The sequence below is a fragment of the Citrus clementina genome, unplaced genomic scaffold (genome assembly GCF_000493195.1).
Source record: "Citrus clementina cultivar Clemenules unplaced genomic scaffold, Citrus_clementina_v1.0 scaffold_1, whole genome shotgun sequence".
NCBI lineage: Eukaryota > Viridiplantae > Streptophyta > Magnoliopsida > Sapindales > Rutaceae > Citrus > Citrus x clementina.
This window is the reverse complement of record NW_006263303.1, coordinates 25,467,513-25,482,454: the sequence shown is the minus strand read 5'-3', so window position 1 is coordinate 25,482,454 and position 14,942 is coordinate 25,467,513. Positions and strand designations below refer to the sequence as shown.

Here is a 14,942-nt window from a genome sequence, read left to right as displayed (position 1 = left end):
CCTGAGAATGCAGCTGTGCTATTCCACGGAATCTAATGAGCTTATATTGAAGAAGGATAGATTTCAAAGAGGTCTTGAAACCGAGAAATCGTTGTACGAAAAGGAAAGTCCAAGAACGTAAATTTTGAGGACTCTATATCAGATCCCTTTGAGGGATTTCCCAATGCTATTGTGTGTAATTATTTGGCTTAACCAATGGTAAGAAAACACAATGCCGGCTGACAAAAGCATTCTTCTCCTCTTCTGTATGTTTTTATTCAAATTTTGGTTCCATCTGTTAAAATCTGTCTTCATTCACATCACATGGTATGGTGATAAGCAAGGCAAAATATGATTACAATACACTAATTAAACAAAAATGCATCTCACTTCTTGTTCGAACATGCCTGGTCATTTCTAATAGAACGTTGTAGTGCACTAAGTGATATTTGTCAAGCAAGGCTACTGCTGACGTAATTTCAACATGTCTTCCCTCTCTCTACTCACCAGAATCAATATATAATATACAAATGTAACAATTTGTTTTTTTTACTCTGTCTTTCCGCCAAAAATAATAATTGTAATCAGCCTACTTCGTTCTTTGGTTTCTTTCAGCTGGTGATCCTTAGCATTAGAGAATGTGTATAAAAAAATTGGAATATGAAAAACTAGATACCTAACTCCTCATTATATACTCTTTAACATTATGTTCCTAAGTCATCTAGTGAGTCCAGCACATGCAGCAGCCATTTCTTCTTGAAGTCTCTGGATTTCTATTTGAGCATTTGCCCTCTCTTCTGCATCATTTGATCGCAATCTGCCTGATGCAACCGACATCCTCCTCTGTATGCTTTTTATCTGCACAGACCAAAAGAACACAATTTCGATAACATAATGAGTATCAAAGAAAGAAGTACGCAGATTGAAAGGGATTAAGTCAGACCTTTCTATGGGGCCATCTATGCAAACCATCTCTGCGGCATATCTTCTTCACCACAGTAGGGCATAATTTCATCCTCCTGGCTGCCTCCTCAATGGGGAGATGAAAATAAATCATCAAGTCTCTCAATGTCAACTTTCCTGTTCTCTCCCTCTGCACTAATCCCCAGCACAACAAAATAATACTGGGTTAAAGATGATAATACAATGTAAATGACAAAAAGGAGCAGAAAGATACAATTCGATATTAATTGTTAAGTTAGATGCTGAAGAGAAAATCTATCACCTGCGCCGAAAGAGAAGTCCTTGTAGTCCTCTCTGCTTCATTCTCCATATCTGGTTGATGCATTTCATTTTCTCCTGCAGAAAATTGATCATTAATCCAACACTTCTAATGACAAGTAACATTGAAAAGTTACTGATGAATTGATCATAGATAAATCAACTGAAGCGTGCATCAATTAACTAATGATAACAAGAAAAGTGAATTAAACCAACCTGAATTTGTCATTGGAGGCTGAGAATAATCATCTGTGGTTAGATTATCATCCAAGTCCAACCCCACACAAACGGCTTCATAGAAATCTGAGAGTGGGTCCGGCAACATCATAAACCCTGCTTGCTTTCGATCTTCACAATATTGAACCAGATATTCCTTCACATTCTCTATGCTTTTCTTGCAAAAACTGATCAAAGAGAAAAACTACTTAACAATGCATTGTTTGAACAAAACAGAATGATAACAGAGGATTAAATAAAGACTGGACAGAACACACAAGTACAGAAAATTAATTTAAATGGTGAAATTAATAAAAACAAATTGGATTTTTTTTAAAAAAATTTTTGGACCAAAACTAAATTAGGGAATTAAACTTAACAAAGTGGGAAACAGAAATTTAACTCACTCGATCATGTAATGCTGACTCGCATTGGTACATTGTCGAATCTCAAGAATAGCATGACAGATTAAACCAAGTCTTCCATGAATCTCAAGTTTTGTTGTGCCATGGCCTATAGTATACCATCAAAATCAAGTAACACTACTTTACACAGAGTCAAAAAATTATAAAACTAAACCACCCAACAATTAGAGAATCCTAACAGACTACAAAAGCTAAAAGATCGATAAAAGAAAAAGTACCATTAGTATGAATGATTTCTCTGAGCACCAGGCAACAACTACACAAATATGGCTCCGGTGGCACTGGCCATCTTGGAAATGCCTTCATATTTGCTGCATTTTCAATCGCTGGCGTTCCTCGGTCACTCATTTCTGCTTGATTTCCTGAAGGACCCGCTTGAAAACTCCCAGCATTGCAATTATTACCAATATCCCAAAAGAGTGGATCATCAAAAGGGTCACCGGCATCCGTGATTATACCACCAGATTGAGGATTATTAGTTGAATGCGGAATCGAAGAAGGTTCCTCGAACAATGATAAATCTGCAAATGTAGGATTTGGGTTGTTGATGAAATTGAAAATGTCTTCTGTGTAAGAGTTATCATGTGGGTCATGGTACGGCACAATGGCCCTAGGATCCGCCATGCAAAACTGACTTTGTGTTCAGAAGATCATTCGGTGGTGCTACTTCTTTAAGGTAGTGGTGGCGGCGCGTGATTTTTGAAGCGCCGCCACGAGTGCTTTTGGGATTAAGTGGGTAGTAAGAATTGGAATTGTGAAAGTTTAAGAGGTGTGTGACAAAACAGGGAAGGCGCGAGAGGCAGTTAAGAGACCGTTTTTAGACAGAGACGGTTAAGTTTTTGAAAAAATTTATGGGGGTAATTCGGTACTGTGAATTCCTTCTTAAGGAACCCACACACTAAATTAAATATCAACTGACAAATCAGAATGCAGGGTTGGGTGCGCGGATTCTCAATGAACCAGAGAATTGGCCATTGGGTACCGACGTACCGTGCGCCATAGAACGTTAGGCCGTCTCCAAGTAACCATTTTGGAATTAATATTAAATAATGTATTTCTAAGACATTTTATTAATAATTAAAATAAAAAAGACTTTTTTTTTTTGGAAATTATTCCCCAGCAAGGAGAAAAATAATTTAATTCTAGTAGGCATTTTTTAATATTATATTACAAATTTTCTTTTTCTCAAAAGTTTTACTACACTTACATATTTTGATTCTATTATGTTTAGTCGCTTGGCTAATCAATTGGCACATATATTTGAGTTGAGAATGACTTAAATATATCCATGATTATACACATAAAATTAAAAAAAAAAAAGACTTAATCTATATTTAGATATTTAAAAAAAAGATATTAATTTTCACCATACCAACTTTGAAAAAGAAAATGTCTATTCTCTATAATATTTGTACACTCATTTATTACAGAATAGTGTAAACTCATTTATTACAGCTTAAATTTTTTGTAATGGAAGGCACTTTTTCTTTTTCTTTTTCTTTTTTTTTTCTCTAAAACAATTCAATATTAATAAGCATACTTCTGAATCATGACTTTGCATATTAAGATTTTTGAAAATTATTCGCCTTTTCGATGTTGATAAAAATGAAAGGCGGATAATAATTAAAATCAAATTTTTTTAATAAGGATGAAAAAATTTATTTATTGAATACTGTTAATCCTTCGTTTCTCATTAGTTTTTGGATTCGAATGACGCAGACATAAAATACTTTTACAGCTAGTCGAACTATGGCATGGTGAAATCATATGAATTTGAACATTCTTAACTTTGTTAAAAAAAAAAAAAAAAAAAGAGTTAAAGTAAATGGAGAAATGGAAAGACTAGAAAGTTTTATGGAAAAACAATAATGAGAAATAAACGTTAAATGAAGTGACGTCGTTTCGCATGGCATGAATTGGAAAAAAAAAAAAAAAAAAAAAGAGGAAAAATAGCTCGTCAGTGAAAATGGGGGTTTTTAATTAAATACCCTTTAATAGTTTCAAAATTATTTAAATACCTCCTCCCTTTTTGGTTTTCATGGATACCCTAACAAATGTGAGCAAAGTCGGAAATACCCTTAATGAATGCATCAAACTCACTCAATGAATTGTCTTCATATTTCTTTCCTCATTTCTTTCACCCAAATCTATTTTTGCTGCCGATTCTTTCAAAATCTCTTAGAATCTCTCAAAATCTCTCATAACTTCTTACACAAATACAATTATGTATTCATTTCTTTAACACCCACTCTTTCTTTAAAGGTGCATTGCTTATTAAACAACCCAATAAGGTATGTTAATGTTGTTGGGTTTTAAATTTTTTAATTTTTAGGAAAATTTAGAAATTTTCCTCACATTACAATGTTTTATTTTCACCATTTTTTCTTATACGTAGAAATATATGCAATGTAGGTTGTTTAATTATTTTTTTCAGCAATATAACTTATTTATGGCGAAAATGTTTCGAGTCGTGCATTCTTTTGATACCGTGTACGTCATAAAATTAGTCATGTAGGTCATGTAAGTAATATAGTCGTGTAAGTCGTGTAGGTCATGTAAGAAATATAGTCGTGTAGGTCGTGTAAGAAATATAGTCGTGTAAGTCGTGTAAGTAATATAGTCGTGTAAGTCGTGTAAGTAATATAGTTGTGTAGTTAATTGTATATGAAATTTAATATTATTGTTTTTATTGTATCATCAGATATGGTTTTGGTACGTGTGCCTATTCTCTTCAATGGTGAATGGATTGAGCAAAATGACGAGTATAAGTTCAAAGGTTCAAAGGCTAAAGGGATAATGATACCACGATCGACAACATATGCCGAATTGGTGGAGAAGATAACTGAAGTTATTGATATAGATACTTTGGAATTCGAAATCACAATGAAGTTCAAACTTAAGACATCTGATCCTATGCCACCCGTTACAATTCAAACCAATGATGATGTGGAATTTTTTTAGATTCCAATTTAATTTCACTTCTTTTTTTTAATAATTTTCGTTGACATTTTCTGCATAGCAACAAATATAAATTCTTAGCACAAATTAAGTCTTTAAAGAACTAAATTAATCTAATGATTAATGGAAAAATTCGTGTAATTTTAAAGTCGCAATTAAACATATTACAACCATTTAAAAAGTTTTTTTTTTTTTTAATCTTCAAAGTGCTTTCTTCATTTGGCCAAGCATACAAGCATACATGAGGAATGTCTGCATATAATTAATCCATGAAATCAATTAAGAAAAAAAAAATCAACTATAGGAAATTAATGTAATGTTATACACATAAGAACACCATTCGCAGTGATAAAATATTTCCACTCATAACTAGACATATCATGACTTACCATGGCTTATAATTGGAAATTAAGAATCTCTCTAACTAATGACATTTCACAAGGTAAAGGTATATGCACCATTCTAATTTATTGTGAGCCTAATTAAACTAAATGTAATGTGTAGATTCTATTGACAAGAAACAAAATGTGGAATTAAAGGTCGTGTAATTGTGTAATACAAGAAGATCGTGTAATTGTATAATACATGAAGGTCGTATAAACATGCAATACATGAAGGTCGTGTAAACGTGCAATACATGAAGGTCGTGTAATCGTGCAATACATGAAGGTCGTGTAATCGTGCAATACATGAAGGTCGTGTAATACACAACCTTGAATCTTACATAACCTTACACGACCAAATCTTATGTTACATAACAAAATTATAATCAGCACAATCCATTAATTTTTCACAATTTGCATGCAGCAAAACAACTAGAAATTTGTTTTCGAACATGTTATGAGAGACCCACAACTAATTAATCTGTTTTTTTAATATAAAACCCTAACTTTTTGTTTTTTTCCCTTGAATATTAACAAGAAAACTAATTACACGGAATTACTTGTCTCAACTAGTTATATTCTGACAATTTTACAATAAATGATCAACTCTCTCCGGCGATTATGTAGTGACGAACTATGCTTCACTTTCTCAGTTGTGGTAGCTTCCCCTTCTCAGGCTTAGTTTGCTCGTGTTGAAGTTCGATTTACCATGTATGGAGAATGAATGTTTGTTTCGGTAGAGGTGATGCCGGTGAGGGAATTACAGAGGTGATGTCGGTGAGGGAATTGCAGTGTTTGTTTGTTTGAGTTTGATAATGGAGGGAATTGCAGTAGATGAGTGTTTGTTTGCTTCAGTAGAGAAGGGAGATGTATTGTCCGTTGAGTTGAAATGTTTTAAAATGAGGATAGCTTAGTAATTTCCTATCAGTTTTTAAAGGGTATCGATGAAAATTTTGGCAAAAACAGATTTTAGGGTATTGAGATAATTTTTGAAGTATGGAGGTGTACCGGGCGCAATTGGCTCGTGAAAATGGATCCAAAATCGAGTGTTCTGATGCCGTGGAATTGAGCTTTGAATAGAGTAAAAAATAACAGGGAAGAAAGTGAAATGAAGTCAGCAGTAGCAATCACTTCTAAGATTCATCTAAATCTCAATCTCAATCTCAGACGCAATCACTTGTACTCCCCTCTCTCTCGTTCCATATTTCGAGGAAAGGCTAAACCCGTCTTCCAATCTCCTCCTCTCATCCGCACACACTCGTCAAATCCAAATCCAAATCCAATCATGGCTTCCTCTTTCAAGCCCGAACAAGCCAGGGCCCCACCCGCCCTTCCCTTGCCCACTCCCCCCGTCACCAAGGCAATTTCCCATTTTGCTTATTTCTTGAATCTCGATTACTGCTATTTGTATTCTGTTGTTGCGCTTGTTTTTTCATTTATTTATTTATTTGTTTATTTATTTTGTTCAGTTTAAGGTTGGGCTTTGCCAATTGTCAGTAACGGCTGACAAAGAAAGGAACATCGCTCATGCTCGTAGAGCCATTGAGGAGGCGGCTGAGAAAGGCGCCAAGCTCATTATTTTGCCTGTCTGTTTCCCAAACTCTTCTATGCATGCCAGCGCTATGATTGTTTGACTTCAAATTAAGATTTTATTATTTTATTACAGGAGATTTGGAACAGTCCCTATTCGAATGACAGCTTCCCAGTTTATGCCGAAGACATTGATGCTGGTGGTGATGCATCTCCTTCCACCGCCATGCTTTCTGAAGTTGCTCGTCTTCTGAAGATCACTATAGTTGGCGGCTCTATTCCCGAACGTTCTGGGGATCGATTGTACAATACTTGCTGCGTCTTTGGTTCTGATGGAAAACTGATAGCTAAGCACCGGAAGGTAGTTTTTCAGTCTTACCTTGAATGCCATGTCTTCTTGTAGAGTTAAGCTTATCTTGCTATCTGGAACTATGCATCTGACTGATCTTTTGTTCGAAACCCCTGTATTGTTTCTTTATTGTTCTATTCAAATCGGATATTTAATATAATAGGATAGTGGTTGATGGTATTGATGATCTCCTATGTCTTTTTTATCGCTTAGGAAGTTCTCTCTCCAAGTTTGCCTGTTTGTATTGATTAGGATCATGGCTCCCACTTTGAGGCATGTGATGCCTCTTTGTTGCAGATCCATAATTTCTGACACCCTTGTGTATGCACAGATACACCTTTTTGATATTGACATTCCCGGGAAGATTACCTTTATAGAATCAAAGTCCCTTACAGCAGGGGAGACACCAACCATTGTGGACACAGGTTTGATGTTCCTTTTGTTTTATAACGACTTATTTCCTTTTCCCAAATTATTCATCTCTAGGCGTGATAGCAGAGGCTTGTATATATCTTATTTGTATGTTTTCTATGATTTATTCAAATTTTTGTTGTCAAAAATCTTACGATGCTTCTATTTCTTGAATCCAATTAATGAGACATCTAGAATGGTTCTTTTACTTTCCACATGGGCTTTTTAGCTTGATAGCTTGACTGTTTAAATTACATAATGGCTTCTGGATGGTTTCATACTGTAGAGCCCCATTTGCTATATCTACCAGAAAATGCATTTGTAGTTTAGACATGTTTTTACTCCTAAAAGTGTGAAAATAAGGCCAGTGCTAAATTGTTATTAGCTATCAACTCATCAAGTTTTTATTTTTTATATCCAGCAGTAATTCTGCTTATTATTTTGTTCTTCTTACGCTATTACACCAGCCCAATACTGTATTCTGTTTTCTCGACCTCTATTCGACCATCTGACAAAAAGGCATCTATTGATTTTCTCCGTCTGTTGGAAGTTTAACCATGACTGGTTCGTGCAGATGTTGGGCGTATTGGAATAGGTATTTGTTATGATATTCGGTTTCAGGAACTGGCAATGATATATGGAGCAAGAGGTTTGTTTTATTTCCATTGACCAGTGAAGTAATTAAATTTAGTATTCTCTCTGTGGATATTGCCTGCTTTGACTAAACATTAATTCCAGCAGCATTCTAACATCTTTCAGTAATAATATCAACTTTTAGGTATCTACATTATAATCCTAGACATGAGATTTCTTCAGTAATATATTCGATGTAAATCGGCAAAGCCATATTTACAGCTATAGTAGTTCAGCCACCAGAGTCCTTCAGAAATTTACATTACATATCTGAAGTGATATCTTGGTTTAAACCCTTGTCAGTCTATCTACATTATTATCTACTGAAAATAAAAAAATCAGTTGTTCTTATGGCATGAATAAAGATGTCAAAAGCTTTCACATTGGAACCCTTCCCATTGCTCTATTGTACAATTTCAAATATTAAGAATGGTTACTTTGAAGCCTAAGGTTAGGAACGTACCAAATATCTCTTCAAGATCTTATGTGCATTGAGTAATGCCCATGCCATGATCATGTTTAATATATTCCTTTTTGTCAATTGAGGTCCATGTTTTTGGCAGTTTTCGAATTGATTGCCCTTTCCACTGGTCTATTACACCAAATTGGTATTAAAATTTTCATATTGATGGGTCCTGTTCGTGATTGCTGACAATGACAGCATTAAGATTTTGACATCAGGTGCTCACTTGATATGCTATCCTGGGGCATTTAACATGACTACTGGGCCATTGCATTGGGAGTTATTGCAGAGGGCAAGGTACTAATGTATTTTAGATATTGGCGTACTTTGCTTAATAAGTTGTGCAGGGATGAGATACAGATATTGTACCATTAACGCCCAAAGACTGATAGTTTTCTTTTCATATTATATGATGACTATTTATGATTTATATTTTTTTCTCTTCAACTCTCTGTGTTTCCCCTTACCCTATACTTCCCTGCCTTTGGTGATTCAATAATATCCTTTTTTCTCAATAATTCAGACTGCCGTAGTATTTGCTATTTTCTGCTTTACATGATGGCTGATATCATTGTACTGATTTTTTCTTTGCTATTTCTTATGCAGGGCCACAGATAATCAGGTACTTCCACACAGCCCTTTTGTCTTCTTTTAGATTAGTTCTACATCTCAAAATGAGTGCCTTGATTCTTTTATCACTATATTTAAGGAGAAGCATGTTGACACCGAAAAATTATACATTTGAATTTCCAAACTTCACCTCTTGAAAAGTGGAAAGAAAACTATCAATGTGTTATCTGGGAGATAGGAAAAGTATAAACCAGTTAATGTTTTGACTTTAAATATCAAACCAGTTAATGTTTTGACTTTAAATATCAACATAAATTATTAGACTAAGGGGGGAAGGGGCATTATCACTGGGACAGGAAAATATGGTTATTTTGGGTTTTACAATTGAGAATAACTCATTGAAGGAAGACTTGAGCTTAGAGAAAGTATTATCTTACAATGTAATGCACATTATTGCCCTACGATGCATTTATCCATCTGCCCACTCATATTCCAATGCATACATAGATTCCTCTTGCCTATTGTTTAGCATACTCGTTGTATAGGTTTTCTTCTGACAGAAACATATATGAATACATAGGATCGTTGTGCTTATGGTTTAACTTCATTCCTTTCAGTTAATAGGTTTTCTTTGGACAGAAAATTTATGAAGAAACTAAATGAGCTTCAGTTCATTACTGCATGCAGCTTGCAGTTTGACGGCTGCAAAATTTGAAACATGTAAACTACCAAGTGAAAATGAAATTCCTAGGGTTTCAATATACACAGTGATTCAATGTGTTTGATATGTTAAAATTTTGTATAGAGGCATATTTCAACTGCATCTCCTAATTAAAATACAAGTAATCTGCAAGCAAGGCATCACAGATTTGAACCTCTCCTTTTAAGTCATCCATGTAACAGTCAATACATTGGGTTCATCTGTGCTATACATACGAGTGGTTCTCATGGGAACTCCATTCCTTGTTAAATGAAAAATGGCAGTTGTACGTGGCAACTTGTTCGCCTGCTCGAGATGAAGGAGCTGGCTATGTGGCCTGGGGCCACTCTACTCTTGTAGGACCAGTAAGTGAATGCTTTCTTTTTCAGCTTTGTCAGTTTCTTTCTTGCTATCATGAAAACTGGGCAAGCTTCTGCACTGTAAGTTCTATGAGCAAAAGTGCTGATTGAAAGAAATGAATACGACAGTTTGGAGAAGTTTTGGCTACCACTGAACATGCTGAGGACATAATAATAGCGGAGATTGATTATTCGATACTTGAGTTAAGAAGGTGATGTGACTTTGCAACCCATCAAATAGTCCTGTTGCACAAAAATCTGGTAAAATGCTTATTCATTTGTATTCTCCCTCTAATCAAGTGCCAACTCAAAATCCAGGACAAGCCTTCCATTATCAAAGCAAAGGCGAGGTGATCTTTACCAGTTGGTTGACATTCAAAGGCTTAACTCTCAGTGATTCATGCGCAGAATATTAAAATATCTGTATGTTACATGAAGTTTGACTCGATGAATATGATGAAACCATCATGGCCTTTAGAGAATCTAGATTTGGCAATGCGAATTTGACCATTGAAATAAACTCTAAAAGAGCAGTCAACATGTATTTTCTCCAATTTTTTTTCCAATAGCACAGATCAAACTATGCCGATAAGCACAACTGTATTAGCGTGGGGTAGTGTAGTGACATTGCATATGGTTGGCTGCTATATATCCTTTACAACTACCTACTACATGCAATCAGAAGGTACTGGCATTCAAGAAGAGGACGACTTAAGAGTACATTAAATCTGGCCTCCCTTGAAATGGTTAATTTGCATGCCTGCGCTACATCCAATTAAGAGATATGTGTGTTTGTCTTTCTGTTGTAGATAAAAGCAGCGGAGATATATTTTCCCAAACGCGACACTTGATCATTCCCCAGAACTTTGAGACAGAGATCTATCTATAATATGTTGATGATGTCCACAACATTTACGGTGTGTATTATGCATTACAAGTACACAAAATGAAACGGATTAAAGGTTTATTGAAAGTGACAACAGAGAGCACAATGAAAGAAAGAACTACAATGTCACGCCTGCAAATGAAAGAACTAACTATCAAATGAGAAAAGGATGAATGGTCGTTTGGTAAACTACAGCTTTTAAAAATTGGAGCAAAGTTAATTAATACCGATAATAAAAATTAAAATCGAGAATGTTTACCAAATACTTGAACACAACCTGCATACTAAACTGGGAGTTCAAGTAAGGAGACATGATACAGCCCGACACAAGTAGTCCTCATCTTTGGAATGGAACTGGCATGACAGTGCCCGTTGAGAACTCTGTAATAATTAAAGAGCAAGATTGAAGCCATCAATCACTCATCAATCATCGTCGTAAGACTATTTTTGAGCGAGAGAGAGTAATAGAAGGAGGCATGCAGCGCACGTGACCATGGAGGCCCCAAGACAGCAGCCAAGTCATGAAGCTCACGTGCATGGGTGTCCCATCCACACCTGCAAATTAATTAATACATGCAACGACATAAATAATAGGGAAAATGACATTCAACCCCCCATCGTTTAAGAAAAGGGACAAAAAACTCCTCAACGTTTTAAAAAAGACTTATAACCCCCTTTCCGTTAACAAACACCGTTTGTTTTAACAGTAAATTTATTTTTAATTTTTAATTACTATTATACCATTATAATAAAAAAATTAATATATTAATTTGAGATATATCACAATTAATAATTTTTTAAAAGCTTAAAATTGAGATACAATTATTTTTTTGCCAAAATTATTTACTATAAATTATACCTTTGTAACAATAATAATATGGTTTTGATTCCTCAAAGAAAAAGGGTTTAATCAAATTTCGTTTTATTAGTAATAATCACATATGAAAGGTTTGATCATTAGAAATGTATAATTTATAGTAAATAATTTGGGCAAAAATGTAATTGTATCTCAATTTTTAGTTTTAAAAAAATTATTAATTGTGACATGTCTCAAATCAATATATTAATTTATATTTATTATAAGGGTATAATAGTAATTAAAAATTAAAAAATAAACTTATTGTTAAAACAAATGATATTTATTAATGAAAATGGAATTATAATTCCTTTTTAAAATATTAAGGAATTTTTTATTCCTTTTCCTAAACGTTGGGGGATTGAATGTCCTTTTCCCTAAATAATATAGAGAGGCGGAGGCAGACCCCAGCCTAAAGAGTCCCCATACGCAAAGTAATTCAAACTTCAAAGAAAGAAGAGGGAGGTGCTCAGTCCCATACAATATCGGCTTTGTTGCTGGGGAAAAAGAGAACTGTTCCTTTCTTCATCACGAATTCACACAAGTCAGTCATCGCCAACCCAAAACTTCTCCTCGGGATCCCCCCGACAAAGTCCCCACGTCTCCTTCTGAATGGGTAGTGGATGCCCACCGTTGGATACTCCACTGACTCTGACTGATCACATCTGGACGGCGATTCGTGATGGACCACAAATGCTCTTATTGGCTGTCTCATCCACGTGATAAATCTTCGGATGGAGGGCCAGCGGACTCTGGTTTCTTTATGTACGCTAGCATCGATCAACCAGGTGTGTCGGCCATGCATTATCACGTGGTGCGCTGCTGAGGGGGCAACATTTGGGTCCCATTTCAGATATGTTCCCCTGTGATTGGACGCTCAAGAAGTTGCTCCAGACAATTATTTTCCAATTTTTGGTTGATTTGCCCCGTCAAGGAAGCAATTGAAGGTTTAATCGGACGAAAATTTTTGACGTTGTTTTAATCACAAATAATGCGGGTTTTGTTATTGTCAATTCCCTGTTGATTAGCAATACGTGGTCCTCTGGCATTTATCTTAATTTTGTCGTGATTAAATGATTTAATGATCGAAACATGAGACGTAACTTCTTGCCGTTTGACTAAAAACATTACATACAAGACGACGCAGAGAGTGGAAGCGGTCGAGTATTGATTTCACCGACGGTTAACAATTTTTCGAGTAAAATATTTCCGAATAATTGTCTGGTAAGATGAGACAAATGATAAGGACGGGTCACGAAAATATCAAATTCAGTGGAGGTAATTGGAATTGGCAATTTATGGAGATCAAATTTAATATTTATGATTTTTTTAAAATTAACATAGTTAATTAGTCCTTAGCCCCAATTTGATAATATTGTAATTTTTAAAATAATTACTGTTAGTTGTGCTATAGAAATAATGAGTTTTAAGGAGAACCAATTAAATTCTTAGTAAAATTTGTGTGTAAAAGTATTGTAAGTTTTGAAGACAGTCGTATGCATATGGTAAATTTATTAGTAAATTGTCGTGAGAATATAAATAGATAAAATGGACATCATGTTGGATAAAATTTATTTGCCCATTTATTACCATGTATGTATATTTTTTTTATTGTGTATATATAAAAATTGATAACTAAAATATTTTTATTTTAATAATTTTATTTTTTATTTTGTTATCTCAATATATTTTTCAATAATAATAATCTCTTTATGTTAAAATTTTTATTTCTTAATTCAATAAGAATAATCTTGGATTTTTATAATATATTTGAGAATATATATAGAATTGTATTAATTATAAAATTGATTGTCAAAATTAAAATTTTAAAAGCTAATCTTTCCTACTTTTAAAAAATCTAATGTAGGACAAGATGATTTTACCAAAAGTGATTTTTAAAAAATTTATCAAATACCAAAACTAGCTTTCAGTTTTTGAAAATCAAATTTGAACCTCTTAAAGACAATTCTAAGTGGCCTCTTAGTGTGAACTTTCAGAGTAAGCAAAAATAAGGAAGGACATCTGCCTCTGTCTAGGAGAAAATTATAATTAAATGTGCTTCTACATGCATAATATGTTGCTTGTTCAATTATTAATAGTGTTATACCTACGCTTTTAAAATATAAAAATTGTACTCTATAAAAAAAATAAAAACAATATTATAAGTGATGTGATTTGCCTAAAAACATGTTTCTGTAACTTATTATTACGTAAAAATAAAATAATAAAATAAATAATCACTTAACACAAAATATTTTAAAACAATGTGACATTTATATGTCGCATTCATTATAAATTACAAAATTATATGTTCCAATTTTTTAATTTACGATCCAACACCGTGTTTAGATATTTTCTTAATGTACTTGCATTCATTTATTTTATTTTTTATCAGAACCCAAATATCTGCACTCATATAAATTAAGTTCAAATTTATTTTGAGACGGTCGACACCTAATGTTAAAGAATAATTTAAAAGGAGAATTGCCGATTTAAAAAAAAAAATCGTTACCAATTAACTGGTAATATAAATTCCAAACTAAAAGTTTATAAATCGATTAAAACTCGAATTTAGCAAGAATCATGAAACACTAACATTAATCTTGGAAATTGGAATTACTATCTTGATGTCGTTACAAGGCTACTTCGATTCCGAATCTGGGGGCAAAAGACTAGCCTACGCTGATCATCAAACAGGCGCATCACATCAGTTCAGCTGCAACAGTGACAGAAACTTTGCGACAGGTGGTCAGATACTATTGGATCAGATGTTCCTAAAGAGGAAACTGAATTAATGAGCGTGACGTATGCGTGTGGCAAAAGCGAAGGGAACGGACAGAGAGGAGCAGAGAGCACACTCCCTCTCACCGCACGTGTCAGAGTCTTATTGTATGTATTGAACAGTGATTCATTCACGTGCGAGCCGCGGTCCCACGCGCGTGATGCGAGCGAGATCAGCCGCGCATGGTTACTCGTGTGATCGCATCGTATGAGCTGTTTCTA

The 14,942-nt window shown here is 34.3% G+C and overlaps 2 protein-coding genes across 2 annotated transcripts; one reads left to right on the top strand and one right to left on the bottom strand.

Moving 5' to 3' along the window:
- Window positions 1-696: 696 nt before the first annotated feature.
- On the bottom strand, window positions 697-2,472 carry LOC18055737. The gene is made up of 6 exons (XM_024192223.1): window positions 2,060-2,472; window positions 1,824-1,929; window positions 1,417-1,604; window positions 1,205-1,278; window positions 923-1,072; window positions 697-837 (listed from the first exon to the last, which is right to left on the bottom strand). The coding sequence occupies exons 1-6, from the start codon at window positions 2,463-2,465 to the stop codon at window positions 697-699; spliced, it is 1,065 nt and encodes a 354-aa protein (XP_024047991.1). The 5' UTR covers window positions 2,466-2,472.
- A 3,678-nt stretch (window positions 2,473-6,150) lies between these two features.
- LOC18055736 (omega-amidase, chloroplastic) lies at window positions 6,151-10,924 on the top strand. Its single transcript, XM_006452961.2, has 10 exons — window positions 6,151-6,542; window positions 6,652-6,768; window positions 6,849-7,073; window positions 7,393-7,486; window positions 8,047-8,121; window positions 8,787-8,865; window positions 9,175-9,190; window positions 10,123-10,203; window positions 10,327-10,409; window positions 10,516-10,924. The coding sequence occupies exons 1-10, from the start codon at window positions 6,291-6,293 to the stop codon at window positions 10,592-10,594; spliced, it is 1,101 nt and encodes a 366-aa protein (XP_006453024.1). The 5' UTR covers window positions 6,151-6,290; the 3' UTR covers window positions 10,595-10,924.
- The last annotated feature ends 4,018 nt before the right edge of the window (window positions 10,925-14,942 follow it).